The 16,215-nt window shown below is 40.4% G+C and overlaps 2 protein-coding genes across 2 annotated transcripts; one reads left to right on the top strand and one right to left on the bottom strand.

Moving 5' to 3' along the window:
• Positions 1 to 557: 557 nt before the first annotated feature.
• Positions 558 to 12,368, top strand: LOC140947944 (protein mono-ADP-ribosyltransferase PARP12-like). Its single transcript, XM_073397174.1, has 5 exons — positions 558 to 1,674; positions 4,757 to 4,978; positions 7,954 to 8,113; positions 10,867 to 11,109; positions 11,779 to 12,368. The coding sequence occupies exons 1-5, from the start codon at positions 558 to 560 to the stop codon at positions 12,194 to 12,196; spliced, it is 2,160 nt and encodes a 719-aa protein (XP_073253275.1). The 3' UTR covers positions 12,197 to 12,368.
• A 2,172-nt stretch (positions 12,369 to 14,540) lies between these two features.
• On the bottom strand, positions 14,541 to 15,942 carry LOC140927681 (uncharacterized). The gene is made up of 2 exons (XM_073377358.1): positions 15,686 to 15,942; positions 14,541 to 14,670 (listed from the first exon to the last, which is right to left on the bottom strand). Exons 1-2 carry the CDS (start codon positions 15,940 to 15,942, stop codon positions 14,541 to 14,543), a joined length of 387 nt encoding a protein of 128 aa, XP_073233459.1.
• Positions 15,943 to 16,215: the final 273 nt, after the last annotated feature.

Below are 16,215 nucleotides of genomic sequence, written 5' to 3'. Positions count from 1 at the left end.
TTTCGCGACGAAACCAGTGGTAGCGTCGCCAAATTTCGGCTGTTTCTCAGGCTGAGTAGGTTCCAAGTGCATTTAGATTTACTAATTTGCAAGCTCCAGTGTGAGAGAATAGCACAAAAGACTTCGTAGAAATTCCATAAAATTTCTAAATTCCGGGCATTTAGTCTATGTGATTTTTAAAAAGGTCCTAAAAGTGTCCTTCCAGCTGGAAGGAGACTTTTAGGACCCTTCACAGTATTTCAGTGCCTATGGCAGCGAAATTGAGATCTTCATCGAATTTCCAGCAACTTTTGCTGTTATACATAGCGTGGAATCACGGGAGTCCTAAAGTCCTGAAGTCCCAACCATGCTTGGGCCTGGAAGATTGAGTGTCTGAAATTTCGGGAAAAAAATTAATTTCCATATTTTCCCTTTTCTTCGGGGTACCGGGCTAAGACAGGGAAAAAGCTCTTCAATTCGACCTCGTCCCTTTTTGGAGGAAAAATAGTGCATCCAAAAGTCACACAACATGATGAACATTACATGAAGAAGATTCGCGTGACGAATTGGTGCCAAACATGGCGAATGAAAGCACTCCCAGGCAAGCGCTGGAAGATTTTCTAGAAATTCTCTTAAAAAATGGTGGAGAGTTTGAACTCGGGGATGTAGTAAAGCAACTTTCTTCTCAAAACCGTCGTTTGGTGTCAGATTTTGGAAAACTAGAATTTGTGAAACGCTATCCGGAGCTCTTTGATTATAAACTATGTAGAGAAGTGGGAAAATCCAAACCGAAAGTAATGGTAAAACTGGATGTCCCCCTACAGTTTTGTATTGAGGCCGGAGAGAGTAGTGGATGTGTTTCGAAAGAATGTACTCGTCTTCACTTATGTCCCTTCTTTATCAAGGGAAACTGCAAGTTTGGGTTAAAGTGTAAAAGATCCCATAATTGTGGTGATGAACATACCGTTCGCGTTCTTGAACACTTCCGCCTTCGGTTCTTACATACGTCTTCTTCGTCCCTTCTGCAAGAAATTTTGAAAATGACCCTAGACGAGAGTGAACTACAACGAGCTGCTGCCAAGCGATCTGTTCCAGATATCTGCAAGTTTTATAACAAAGGCACTTGTAAGAAAGAGGACAATTGTCACTGTTTACACGTGTGTCAACATTACATTGATGGAGACTGTAAGTTCGGCCGTGGCTGTAAGCGGAAGCATTGTTTTTCTGACCCGCAAAACAGAAAAGTGCTTGAAGAATATGACATAGATAGGATCGGTGAGCTTCAAGTTCTTCAGCGTTTGAAAAATAGAGAAAGAAAACGTCCAAGCAGCGGACGTTTTGATGTGCAGATTCCTCTTAAATATAAAGTTGTACGCGAAGCTGCAAATACCAGCATTCCTTCCGCCAAACCAAAAGATGAAAAAGGAAAGGATGACACTGAGATTTGTGGATTCAATCTATGTAACAAGTGTAAGTATGGAAACAGCTGTATCCATCGTCACACAGAGCTACCATATCTGTGGGAATTTGCTGTAGATGGTGACAACTGGGAGAGTTTTTCGTGTGATGTGAATACAATGCTGGAACATTCTTACTGTGATGTTCAAAATGGCGAATGCACAGTCATGATCAGAGGTATTCTTTGTCGTGTCCAATTTACTGACATGACTGCTGTACCAGTTCTACCACATGCAGGTGAGTACCGCTTTTGCTAAAGTTTAATAAGGAACACTTCTACCATATTAATATCATCTGTTGTGTGGCGAGCGAGTTACTCGAACACACCCCCAAATATGCCACCGTGTCATCGGCTCTTTCAGCCATCTGATCCTTTCTTTAATTAGTTTTTTAAGCCCTCGGTAAGGCCTCGCGCTTTTAATTTTTTTCTGTCCTAACACCGTTTCCTTCATAAACACTTCTTGTTCATTGAGATCAAATGATGGAGCAGCATCTGACAGTCATTGGCCCTCTTCTAGAATGGGAATTGAAGAAGAGTACCATAGCTCTAATTCTCTTTCCCTTTTTAGTACTCCTACCTCCTCTGAAATATGTTGAGTAGAAGTTCTTAGTATAGTACACGAGACACAACACTGAATTGGATTGAACGTTTTGCTTCATGAGGGGAAAGGATGCAAGACTACACTTATAATTACTAGCAAGACTTACTAACTTTGTGATTATCTGAACATTTATTGAAATTGCACACATGGACGATTTTTCTCCATAAAAATAATTCGTTTGAATGTTTTCACAAATGTGGATGAATACAACTGTCCTTGAATTCAATTAACGCAGAAATTCGCATCTTTCGAAGAAATGTTTGTGATGATTGATTCTTGCTAGAACTGTTATAGTTTGCTTTTGGATTTTTACTGCATTTTTGAAATGGTATTGAAAGGAAGGGAAGTTACTCTTTAAACAAAAGAGCATTATGCAAATCAAAGCCGTTCTCAAACGCATTCTCCCGATGTATGGAAGCAAGTACAGTTCTTGCCAAGGCTAAGATAACGGAAAACACGCTGCAAAAAGTTGAAAAGTCAAGTTCATCAACCGACACACATAATCCGACGACTTTAAGACACGTTAAGAACCTTAAGAGAGGTGGATTTTGATTTTCTCGGACTGATGGACGAATGTGCTTCAAGACAACCTTCTCCACGGGGGTCCCAGACTCACAACAGACTCTTCTAAATTATAAATTCAAATTATAAGGTTTTGCATACATATATACGTTACGTTATTGACAGAGCGTGAGGCTAAGATGGCTGGATATTGGCCAACTTCTGCTTTATGATTTTTAAGTCGTTCTCAATAAAAAGGAAAAAATAACGAGGCTAATTTCAAACTGTCGTGAACGGACAAACTTGGTCAATAAAGTATTTATTATTTGGGTTAGTCAAAGAGAGAACTTCCCATGCTTGACCAACTCGAAAATCCCGAGCGGGCATGATGGCTCATCTTTCCCGGCTGCGGGGAGCATAAAAAGCACAGGATTTGCTTCATCTTGCCCCCACGCGGATTCATAACAAGGGAAATTGCTGTATCGCTGGATCCGAACAGCGCGCACTCTTACTGAGTTACTTCGAGGTCATATGACATCTAACAATGAAACCGTTTCCCGCCAAGATCTCTGAGCGGGCAACATTGCAAAATCTATAACGTCAGAGGGTTAACAATGCACTGTTACCCGTGAATGTTGACCGACGACCGCCGTTACAGCGAAGTTTAATGAATTTCCAGTTTCAAAATTTCCAGCTATATAACAAATCACTTTAAGACTGGTCCCGAGGGAAACAGTTAATTTTGTTTCCCGAAAATCGAGATTCGAGGAAAACAAAATTAATTGTTTCCTTGGGGGGCGGTTATTAAGTATTTGTTACAAAATAGCAACAATAGATACAATGCGCGCTATGATTTGCACACAGTTGTGATGTAAAGATTTTTTGAAGTGCGCGCGCTAGCGCAATCACGATTTTAAAAGGCCTTAAAATAGTTTTGGGTTCACTTTCTTTATCCATTTCTTTGACGGTTAAAACTTGGAAAATCTTTGCAAACCGATACATTATGCTATCTCTCTCTGAACTCGGAGGCGATTCCCTCTTTTCAGTTCCAACCTAATTTCCCCTTTTTTGGTTGACTCTATAGTACAAAGTCTATTGTGCAGCGTCGTTTTCATCCGACGACGGCGACGGCAACGCAAACGTCAAAGAAGCAATAGGTTTAATAAAGCAAAACAAGAACTTTGCACGTGCTGCACGTTTTATTTGTTTTATTTTTTTTGAATTTGGATATGTTGCTTAGAAATTTACCTGCGGGAAAGTTCGCCTAAATTTGACAAAGCGAGTGAGTTGGAGTAATCGCGATGAAGATTAAAAGAATAAGAATTCGCTTTCTAAGGCCCCGTCCACACAAATCCGAATATTTTTGTAACTGCAAATTTTTCTTTGTGGATTGAAAAATTTTCACGTCTACATGTATCCGTATTCAAATCGAATTTGGCGGTCCACGCGTATCCGGATTCACTCTCAGTTCGTCAGCTAATTAGTAAAGCGATCTTGGGCTCATGCGAAAATTTTATCGCCAATCTTCTTCAACAACTGTTTCACTGTCAAAATTGTCCCACCAAGCACTATTTTGTTTACGGCGTCCAATTCGTCCGTCCGACATAGAAAGAAGCTTCAAAATATCGAGCCGCCGTTTGCCATAATTCAGGTGTACAGTAATCATAGCTAGGTTTAACTGCACACACGTTATAAGACTTGGAACGGAAGTTTACGAAGTAAAGAAGCGATAACATTGCAAAATTCTGACCTAAAAAGGTTTCCTTGGCTTAACCGGTTTATTGTAGAATGCGCTCTTTGCGTGCATACACGATCTACAAAATGGACCTCATTTTTACATTCTCGTGTAATTTTGCGTACAGAATATTTTGTTTCTTTGTTAATAGTAAACAGCTTTTGTTTCTTTTTTAGCCTGTCTACTATTAATTTACTTTTGAATTAAGTCGCACACAGGAACACCACATTTATGTCGCAGTTTTCTCGCAATTAATCTCCGTTTGTTAAAAGTATGAAGTGCAGAAACTCTTTGAATTTTCATACAAAGTTATTGTAAAAGGTGGGATCTGAGTGGTCTTTTCCTCAGCGAGTACGACAAAATCCGGGAAATGGCATCTACCCTCGCAGACTGATAAATACTATAGGTAGTTTTAGCTTTTAGCTTTTAAAAATTTAATAGTTTTGTAAATTAAATGGCTTATATATAACAATTAATTAAGGAACATCGTCTGGTATGTCAGCTTTGAACTGCACAAATCCAAAGATTCAGCGACTGTCTACTGTATCATCGGTGGTTGCAGCAGCTGGCCATGTTTTTAGCACTAGGTGGCGTTGGTACTGGCAGGATGAAAACAACAAGTGGCAGTCATATGACACACCAACTGATGGACACGCAGCCAGCACCACCAGCGGCCAATGTCTTGAGAGGGAATACATGGCAGGTTAGAAAACGATACTTCACCCTTCCCCTTTGGTAGAATTGAATCGCTTTAAGTCGAGTCAACTGTATGCTTGTATACCAGCTGACAGGTGCATCCCTTCCCCACTTTCAAATGATCATGAAATCTTTCTGAACAACTCTCTGTCGATTCTGAGAACTGTGTGTTAAATCTTCTAGAAAGTGTGAGGACACCGGCTAAATCTGCGCTACAAAGAATTAATAAACTTTATTAGTTACAAACTAGAACTTTTTTGGTTTCAGGGTGGTCGCTACCATCGCTGGAAAAAGTCGACGTATCTTAGCGAGTACCTCTCAAAATAAAATCGCGGTCTATTTCAGTAATTGTTTTTGTAACGATGACATGGATCGTTAGAGTTTATTCCATGTAATGTCCGGTTGCGATCATAAACTCTAAAGAAACCTATGGAAACCATCCTTAAGGTGATTCCATAGTAAAAGAACCTAACATAGATTTTAGCTAAAACTTGGTACACTGATGTAACAAGTCAAGAAGATGATAAAAAAGTGATAAAAAGTGGGGGTCACCGTGCTCGTTTTGACGTCACAATGCTGACAAATACGGCTGTTTAGGACCCTTTTACAAAAACCGCGGGCAGCGAAAAACTAGACAAAAAGGAGAGATTTCTTCGATGATGCATGTGACATTACACAGAATTTGACGTTAATGTATTGTTTATCCACTAACGTACCAGAAAAATATCTTTTAATGCCCTTGTTTTTACTTTACGCTCCAAAGTAGAATTAAATTGGACGCGCGCTTTTCGACCCGTGATGGCTCAATCCGTACAATTTAGTAAAACTGCCAAAAAACTGAACATAGATTTGTGCCAATTTTTTTCTCATCGAAAGGAAGCACTGTCCTTATTAAAATCATGAAATAAAAAATGGGGGTCACCGTACTCGTTTTTGCGGTAGAGCTGCAGAAAGTGCGCACCAAAGGCATTTTCTCCGATTTTTGAGAGAGGACTGGGGCGAGTTTCAAAATAGAATGTATGTGAAAGGGGAAAGAAAGTATTAAAAAATCCGTTTTTACAGAATTTACATCGAGATATCACATTTAGGACACAATGTGATAAAGAAAGTGTTTAAATGAAAATCAAAGTGAGTAAGCACAAGTTAAACATCCACTATCGAGGTTCTCCGTGAGGAAGTCGAACTCAGCAACACGCGTACTGCTTACGTTATGCAAATTCCCAAAACATTGAGTCTCACCTCGGCAAGAAACAACAGCAAGAAAAAATTCCAATAGCGTTTCTCTTCAGTCAACTTCATTTTAATAATATTACTTCACATGCTCTTTTTTACGGCGGCCATCTTGTTATGCGCAGTAAGAGATGCGTAGTGCAAAACTAGGGAATCACCTTAAAATTCCTGATGGCAAATGTTAGATGCTGTGAGAGACCAAGCTAAAAGAGGCCTTCAGGGAGATGCATAAGACGCGTAAGAGCATAACTCAGAAAGATACGAGACTTTCTTTGTTGGCTTGATTCTCACGGGTAGACATTAAGCCATCCTCGGAGACCCAGGGGCAGTCAGTCGGGCCGGGAGCAAATGCGCGACGAAAGTTTACAAGCATGGGCGGAAGAGCCCCTGGGTAATGACTCTCACCGGACCATTTCCAAATGACCAAGCGAATGCTGGCTCCTGATTGGGCACAAAAAAAGCTTTGTATTATTGTACCCGATCGGCGAACAGCATTTCCTGAGTTTGTTTTCGTGAGTTCGTACACGACGGCTATTATCTTGCCACATTTGCCCTATTCGTTCACCAAGCCTTCCTAATCAGAAACGAAGGAACTAACGATGAGTTGAAAACCGTTTAGATGCTACCAGCAGGAGCAATTCAATTTGCACTGAGAAAATTATGTTTCTGACGGATCGCAATGTGTCGTAAATAATAGGATGTTTAAGATGCAGCGGAGACGAGAAAGTAAAAAAAAGCAATAGCTTGACAACGACTTTGCACGTGCAGAATCACGCTTTTTTTCACATTTCTTTGCCGTCACTGCACCACTACCACGTGAAAATGCCTAATGTCACGTTTTGTGAAGGACTTAAACAAGCAATGACAAAATTTTCTTGCTCTTTATGAACTTGGATATGGTTGACAGAAATTCAGCTCCAGAAGGGTTCGCTTGCATTTGACAAAGTAAGCGAGTTGGAATAATCACGATAAAGACTGAAAAATGTGAATTCATTCTTCATGCGATGTTTTCGTGGCTGCCAGCTGTCGTGGCATCTTAAACTTCCTAATATTTACGAAGGCGTGACCGATGAAAGCGTGAATACCTGTTGTAATTTCAAGCTTGTATTTTTGGAAAAGCGCCTTTAGTTTTCGGGTAGACAGTGTTTTGAAATGGAGAGTTTATATCAAACTGAAAGTTTCCTGATTGCGTGCATTTCTTTGGTGCATGAGCCAGACAAGCCGTGATCGAGTCTATAGCCGTCGTGTACGAACTCACGAAAAGAACTCAGGAGATGCTGTTCGCCGATTGGGCACAATAATGCAAAGCATTTTTTGTGCCCAATCAGGAGCCAACATTCGCTTGACCGTTTGGAAATGGTCCGGTGAGAGTCGGTACTCAGGGGCTTTTCCGCCTGTGCTTGAAAACTTTCGTTGCGCCTTTTCTCCCGCCCGACTGACCGCCCCTGGGTCTCCGAGGATGACATTAAGCTAGCCCATGCTAGCCATTACCCGGGGTGGATATATAGAATTTTAACTTACGAAGCAAGTACCTACAATTCAAAGCCTTTTTCTTCTGCCATTTTTCTTCAAGAGGCATTGAATAAAGTTTAGTTGAAAATCAACTCCAGTTTCAACCATTTATTTCTTTAAACGGGCAGCCATCTATTTGCTTGTTTTTTTTTTTTTTTTTTATCTCGAACCATTGTTTCAAACAGAATGCTTAAATGAGTGAAACTGCCTTAACTTGATCGTAATGAATTTTATTTTCAGAAAAGGACTCTCATTCTTTCAGCGTATCTCATAGACAATACACTCTGTACTTCAAAGGATGGTACCAACAAAATGACGCTAATAAAACAAAAAGACCTGTTAGAAGGCGGCCTGCTGAGTTTGTGACCAAACAGAATATGGACGAGATCATTGCACAAAGGTATTTCTCATTAGTTAGTGTTTATTTCTTTTCAACACTGACATCAACCACACTTTGATCTCTTAAGGTTCTTAGCTCACCCCAACAAGGCATACAGTCCAAATTCCTTAATACAGATACCAAAGGGACAGAACCAAGTGTCCCCTTTACAGAGGTGTCCGTATTATAGAGGTAGGGAATGTGTGACTTTTGGCATTTCTGGGACCAAACGAACTGTCCGTAATTGAGAGGTGTCCGTAAGGAGAGGTTAGACGGTAATTTATTACAAGCGGTACAGTGATTAAACCAAAAATTTGTAGGCCCAGGCCTATGGGCTGGCCACGCCCCGGTCATAATAACTCGTAAAAGGCACCTTCCCTTCGTATGCGCCACACCTGAAACCAGGAGCAAAACTTTTCACCAGTGCCGCCAATGTAAGTAGCCTGGCAGTCGTAGCATTTGACCTTGTATACTGCTCCCTGTCTGTCTTCCAGTTTGTCGTTGTCGTTGACATTAGTAAGTAGTAGTCGTAAAGTGGTTATCGGTTTCTGTGCAACACGTATATTGTAAGGTTGTAGTATACGTGCGGTAGTTTCAGAGGTGCCTCTGATGTACGGTAGAGTCGCTGTCGTAACAGGGCCAGAGTTGACGTCGGTCTGGGTGTTGGAATCAGCAGTAGTGTTACTGTGAGTGTTCCGTCTAACAAAGTCCGTGTCGTAGTTGGATTTATTAGTCACGTCTTGTAGGCTGTCAAGCTACTCGCACAAGTTGCGCTCGTCCCGTTAAAGTCCGTAGAGTTGTAGCCTTGTGAGATAGATAGATAGATAGATAACTTTATTTAAACACGGTTAAAATTCCTTCAGCATGTACAAAAAATCTAAGATCTATTATACCTAACTAAACTAACTCTGATTAAAAATATATTCATAAAATTTTAACTACCTACCTATTTACAAATAAAAGCTGCTTTTCAAGGATGCCGTGTAAAACTGTATTAATGTATGATCTCATTCAAAACTGTTGCGACACAGTTTGCGTTTAAAATCATGTAAAGAATCTGCAAATCTTAAATCATGGGATAGGCTGTTCCACAGCTTAGCTCCGCTATAGGAGAAACTTTTCTTTAAATAATTGGTACGGGGCAGTGGAAGGACTAATTTATTTTCAGTATTTCTTAATCGATAAGAAGTTATTTCGTCACGGGATACAAATTTAGATGTTAGATAGTCGGGAGTCATCCCATGTACGGTTTTATACATCATAATAGCCGTCGATACTTGTCTTTGGTGTTTAAGCTTACGCCAACCCAGTGCCAGGAACAAATCGTCCACATTACAATCAGAATTAGCGGACATTAGAATACGGGCTGCACGATTTTGGAGCCTCTGCAGCTTATCGGAAAGACCAATGCCGCAGTTGCTCCATACGACATTACAGTAATCAAAATGCGGTTGAATTAAACTGTCGTAAACATTAATTAATACATTAAAAGGAATAAGATGTCGTATTCTTTTAATTGCACCCAAAGCAGAAGCAATCTTTTTACAAATACTCTGTATGTGGCATTCCCAGCTTAAGTTTTGGTCAATATGCACTCCAAGAGATTTTGCCGTTGACACTTGCATCACGGGATGGTCGTTTATCATAAAAGAAGGAGTTTCAGAAAGCTTTGATAGCTTCTGCCTCGACCCAACTAACATAAGAGGTCGGGTTGTACGATGACTGTTCTCGTCATCGGTCGGTATATGTCGGTTTTCCGTACATTGTCGTTCGTAGTCACTGTTGTTTTCGCGAGTGACGAAGCAGTCTAGAAAAGGTACTTTACCATTCTCCTCGATCTCCTTGGTAAACTGTATGTCCGCGTTGTGTCTGAAAATTGTCGATTTCGTCCAGTGTGCCAGCGGTGAATGTGTCGTCAACGTAGCGTAACCAAAGAGGTATAGTTCGCGTGTAAGTAGCTCGGGTTTGTTCCTCGATGTTTTGCAAAACAAGTTCTGTTACAACAACAGAGACTTTAGAGCCCATAGCTGTACCGTGTAACTGTTTGACGTCTGTAAAGTTCTCAGTATGCTGTAGTTTATGTCCCAATTTGTCCGTCAGAGATTTTAGCATGGTAGTTAAGTATTTAGACAGTTGGTAAGTCGGGTACCCACAGAAAGAAACTATGGGCCGCATAGGTATGTTGGATTTGTGTAGTTTTGGTAATCCATACAGCTTGGGTGGCTACGGAACACTACACCTCATTCTGTTGTAGCGTCGAAAGTCGATCCTGTCGGTTTTCTTCAGTGTAAGCAGTTTGTTGTTAAGTTTACGTTGCAGTGCGGGCGTTGGGTCTCGGTTAAGTACTTCGTAGGTCTGTTTGTTGTTAACAAGAGCGTCCATTTAGTCGTTGTAGTCTGTCATGTTCAAAACAACAGACACCTGTCCCTTTTCTGAGGGTAGTATGACTATGTTCTCGTCGGTTTTCAGTCGTTTAATTGCAAATTGCAAAGTAGAGGTCACTCTACTTCTGATGTTATCCTTGATTGATTCTGATAGCTCGTGTTCTGGACGAGACAGAACGGCCTCAACGCTAGATACAATAGCCTCTGTAGGTATTTGTTTAGGTGTCACTGAGAGTTTAAGTCCTCTTACCACTGCACCACCCTTGTTCTCCCTCTAACACATTCGGAAACAGCAAGGCTCACTAGGTTTTCTACCAGTGAAAGTCACCCAACTGTCAGTAGTAGATTTTAAGTCATTTTATCGAACTTTTTTCCTCAAATTTCACTCAGGCGCAGAACAGCTTCCTTAGCCCAATTAGGAATAACGTCAGCATCATTATCAGAGCCTGATGCTTTACCATCTCACTGGAACCCCATCCCTGATGGTGAAGACTACCTTTGTGTAAAACTGGACATAACATCCGACGAATACAAGAGAGTAGAGAAAAAGTTCCAAGAAACAATGGATTTTTCTCCCAAGATAATCAAGATTGAGCGAGTGCAGAACCCCGATTTATGGACTTTTTACACTCAGTAAGAACGTATCCAGCTGTTTGTAGCAGCTCGCAATGACTTGATTAAATTTCTTTTAAAACACTTTTTAATGCTGTTTTTCTTGAGCTGACTAGGCCCGCTCAGTTGTAGAAACCCTTCTTTTGATTAGAACGCGTTAAAACTAGGGATCTTAACTTGCTAAGGGCGAGTTTACGTTTGGACTTCGGTTCATTTGTAAGTATTAGCTCATATCTTTGCGTGCGCAAAGCTTAAGACGGAATCCAGCAGGAAATTGAGTAATTTCAATTTTCAGTGCACAAAAGTCTTGTACCAGAGGTAATAAGTCATCTGTAGTAACACCAAAGAAAATTTCTCATGGAAGTCCGAGAAAATGAATGTCAAATTTCACGAGAATTGTGATGACACAGGTAAAATTCTGAAAATGTCATGGGTAAGATGTAATTCTGTGAAATTTGAATTTCATTTTCTCGGGCTCCCATCAGAAATTTTCTTTGGTGTTATGACAGTTAACTAATTATATCTTTTTAGCCCTTGAAAAATGCGATATTATGTAAATTATTCTGGTACAAGGTTTTTGTCCACTGAAAATTGAAATTGCTTGATTTTCTGATGGATTCCGTCTGAAACTCCTGCACACGTCTTTGGCGCGTTAGTTATTTGGTTTACTGATTCCTTCTCCTTTTTTAGGAAGAGGAACCGCATGGCCAAAAAAGCCGGAAAAGACCCCGAAGAGCGTCAATTGTTCCATGGGACCAAAGCTGACACTGTTGAGGCCATCTGTCAGCAGGGCTTTGACTGGCGGGTATGCGGCAAGCATGGGACGGTCTATGGGAAAGGAAGTTATTTTGCTTGCAAGGCCGGCTACTCGCATGGTTATACTGCAAATCAGTTTATATCTAGTTCTCACAAGCACATGTTTTTGGCTAGAGTATTGGTAGGTTCTTACACCAGTGGTAATAGCTCACTGACTCGTCCTCCACCCAAAGACCCCACAAACCCTCACGTTCTGTTTGACTCCTGCTGTGATTATAAAACCAGCCCCTCTCTGTTTGTTGTCTTTGAAAATGGCCAGTCCTACCCGGAGTTTTTGATCACTTATGCTTGATCTTACGAACGTTTTGTGAATTTCCATGACTTGACATTAGCGTTTGTATGGTTAATTGTCAGGAGCTTTGGACTGATTAAATAGGATAGTCTACCGTTTCTCCTGTCAAGTGGTCGGGGTTTTTCTTGCTAGTAGTTAATAAATTACTTCAAGGAAAGATTTAATGAAGAAGAACCAACATATGTTGCTAGCTTTGGCAAGAGGCGAAAACCACTCTATGAAAACAAATTTACTTTACCTTCTTTATTTACGTAATTTTGGAATTCAAGTGTAAAAACATACATAAGGAGATTAATATTGATACACATAATCATCAGTGCAGAAAGATTTGATAGGATATCTTATCTAATCGTTGTTGTTCTAGAAACTCTTGTAAAGCCTCACTCTAGGAGGGTCCACAATGGGGTTCTCAAATCCCGCATTCCCGCCTATTTTTCCGCAATAATCCCGCTATCTCGCCCTTTTTTACGTACAAATCGCGATCTCGCCTTAATATTGTCACGACTTTCTTACTTGAACATTGAAATAGACGTTATATAAGACTAACCTTCTTGCAATAGGCGGCTTTATGTTTAAGGTTCTCAATTACACCATTAGCATTTATATTTTCCGTTGAGAATGTTTTTTTGTCCCGCCCCATCAGTACAAAAAACAAATTGTTTACTTTGATCCCGGACTGGCTTTGATATTCTGATTCATGCTCTTTTCAATTTGGAATAACGATAATAATACTGGTTTATTCACAGTATATTGTAGATCTCGTATAAACTAGAAATATGGCTGTTCGCCTGTAGCCAACTACAACACTGTAACTAACCTCAGGGAAATTATCGTGTTAATAACATCGTAACAAAACGAAAACTTCAAAGCTGGGTGAAATATTGTAATAAAGTCACTAAGAAAGCAGCCTTGCCATCTTCTGAGCTTTAGGGTGCTTTGTCAACTGACTCTTGAAATAACTAAAATCTGTGGAGTTGCTAATCGTGATAGCGAGTGGTAAACTAGTACCCTAATTTCTGGATAACTTACAATATTTAGATAACGTTAGCATTTCAGGGTCTCAAAATATTAATTTGTTGTACAAATCTTTGACTTTCGTTCTTCAAATGAAGACCTTACTATTCTAAGGTATTTTCAAGAAAGAAATGTTCCCACTCATTCCTCTCGAACTTATAAATTGAGGGATTAGCCGATTGCGCCACTGCGACGAAAGGTAACTTGAGACGTGAACAATAGCCATAAGTTATGCACGAGGTTACTTTTCGTCGTGTTTTGGGTATTTGACGTAGTGACACCGGAATGAGTTGGAGATATCGTGAGATCACTTCTAGTTCGCGAACTTAAAGTTAATGAAACGAAATTATTGAGACATTATTCTCAAATAGAGGAAATCAGTTTTTAGAAAGTGAAGATTACACAAGTTACATGAAGAAAAGTTTGGCAAAAGAAATGTGTATAAAGTTTAAGAGTGAAGAGATTTCGACAACTGGAGAAGATTGCAGCAAGAGTAATTCGAAAGAGTAAGAGGTACGGCCGTTTGCGTGTAGACGAACAAGGGGAAGCAAAACGCAGTCAGGACCGTGGTTTCGTAACAGACTGAAACCGTTGTGAATAGGCATCATTATCATTGTTCTTCTTCTCGTTTTGTTTGGAAGAGTAGGTGTTTTTATATTTGTTTTTGTATTGCAAGTTGTTGTTTTTCATGTAATAATTTGTGTTGCAATCTTGTACATGAATTATAATAATATTTATTGCTTATAGCGCGCAAATACGGTATGGAGCTGAGATTGTGCATTTTCAGCTAGTTTTGTAAGGGAGTGTACTGATGTTAGTTCCCGGGGTGTTAGTTACGTTGCTGGAGAAGGTGTGGAGTTAAATCTACGTATTAAGGAGAGTGTTGTTGTAGAGGAAATAAAGGCAGTGGAACTCATGAGATCTTGTCGTGCGCAATTTATTTATGACAGAAATTATAGTCAAATTGGATTACAGCCACGGGGGCGTGCACCTAGCACACTACTCAGTGGTGACGAAGATGAGACGTCTGTAACACAAAAGAAAGGTAAGGGTATTTGTGGAAGGGTATCTGGAAAAATATCATTTCTTACTATTCCTCCACATTCACAATTAATCCATAACCACAACGCCGAAGTTTACGCTCCATAGCGTCTTGTTCATATAAGAAATTCTGTCACTCGCACTCGTTGTGGCATTAAAACTCCCGTTCGTCGTCGTATGCGTTTATCTTGTTCTCATCAAACCTACAATATGGTGTCAGAAGTTAAAAGTCATTGAGCAATCGCTGAATCAAGTCTCTAGTTTTACCAGGTCGGTAAAATAATTCCTGCTAAAGAAATTTCCCGCTCGCTGGGTCCAAGATGGCGGAACTCGCTGGTTTACCGATCCCAACCATGGACTGGCATTCGCCGGACGCTCCACCAGCATTCAAGAAATTTAAAGCTCGGTGCTTTCTGGTCCTGAATAAAAAAGATATCAAAGCCTAATGTGTGCCATGCTTTGGGAGGAACATCCTGAGGTAGCAAGGGCTCCTTTGCATTCAATAATATTAAACATTCATCATTGACTAAAATGCTCAAATAAGACTTTTTTAAAACGATCTGCGGACTTAATGTTAACAGTTTCGCTTGGTAGCGCATTCCAGTCCTTGACAGTTTTACAAAAATACAAACTTTTCTTATAAGTCTCAGTATTTGGCAGCAGTTCAATAAACTTGTTCTGGCTAAGGTTCCTTAAATGTCTTCTGCGCTTCACAACATAGTCTGGGAAGGCCAGGCCGCCATCACCATGAATTGCTTTGTGGAATAACGTTAACTGCGAGATTGTTCTTCGTACCTTTAGCGTTCAAGAGGTTTTTAACCGTTCCTGGTTCCCGCGTATAACAATTTTTAACGAAGCGTGCGGGTCTTCTTTGTACTCCCTCTTATTTATTTGACGCGTTTTTTTTTTAAGCGTGGGTTCCAAACTGAGCTGGCTTATTCCACGTGAGGCCGCACAAGGGCTTTGTAGGATGCCTCTTTCACTCCCTCAGGGCAGCTGCTCAGGTTTCTTCGGAGAAATCCGAGTGATCGATTGGCCTTCATAACTTTGTTATTTATATGCTGGCGCCAATCGAGGTTTCTGGACAATTCTACGCCTAGATAGGGGTGGTGGGTGACCGAATCTAACACTTTTCCCATAAGGACGTAGTCAGACTTAACGGGATTTTGCTTCCTCGATATTCATATCAGGACGTGGGACTTACTGGGGTTAAATTTCATTTTCCATTTCTGGGCCCATTCTTAAAGTGCTGTTAGATCTGACTGCAGTTTGGCGGCATCATTATAAGACTCAATAGTGCTGTAAATCAAAGTAGCATCAGCGAAAAGACGCATCCTTGAGGTACAATTTTCTCCTAGGTCGTTAATGTATAAGAGAAACAAGAGGAGACCGAGGACTGTCCCCTGGGGCACCCCTAATAGAACTAGCACTTACGGGGAGTTGTATCCATCAACGACAACTGACTGGCTTCGACACGTAAGCCATTGTGTTAGACAGGTGTTAAGAACACCACGTACGCCATAGAAGCGCAGTTTCATTAGGAGGCGCTGGTGCGGAACCGAATCGAAAGCTTTCGAAAAGTCCATGATTATTAAGTCAGTTTGCTCACCTTGGTCAAGGGAGCGAGATATATCTTCTACTGGACAGATTAACTGAGTTTCACGTGACACTGAATTCTTTTCGAAAGCCATGTTGTTAGTTAACTAGCACTTGATTTGAATCAAGGTGGGACATCATTTCGTGGAAGATAATGTGTTCCATGTTCCCAGTTGGTGTTTGCCCAGAACACAATTTAGATTTACCCAGAACACATATGACCGTACAAAGATTTAGTGGACGTTACCACATTGTCTGAAATAGGCCATTTTCCATTTAAAGTTGTAGAATTTACCAAATTCAGCATGAAACAGGTTTGTAAACTAAAGAAAAAAGCAATTCTCATGTTGACGTTAAAAACTGACGTT

The sequence above is a fragment of the Porites lutea genome, chromosome 1 (assembly GCF_958299795.1).
Source record: "Porites lutea chromosome 1, jaPorLute2.1, whole genome shotgun sequence".
Classification (NCBI taxonomy): domain Eukaryota; kingdom Metazoa; phylum Cnidaria; class Anthozoa; order Scleractinia; family Poritidae; genus Porites; species Porites lutea.
The sequence above is the reverse complement of the archived record's forward strand: the minus strand, read 5'-3'. Positions and strand labels throughout refer to the sequence as shown.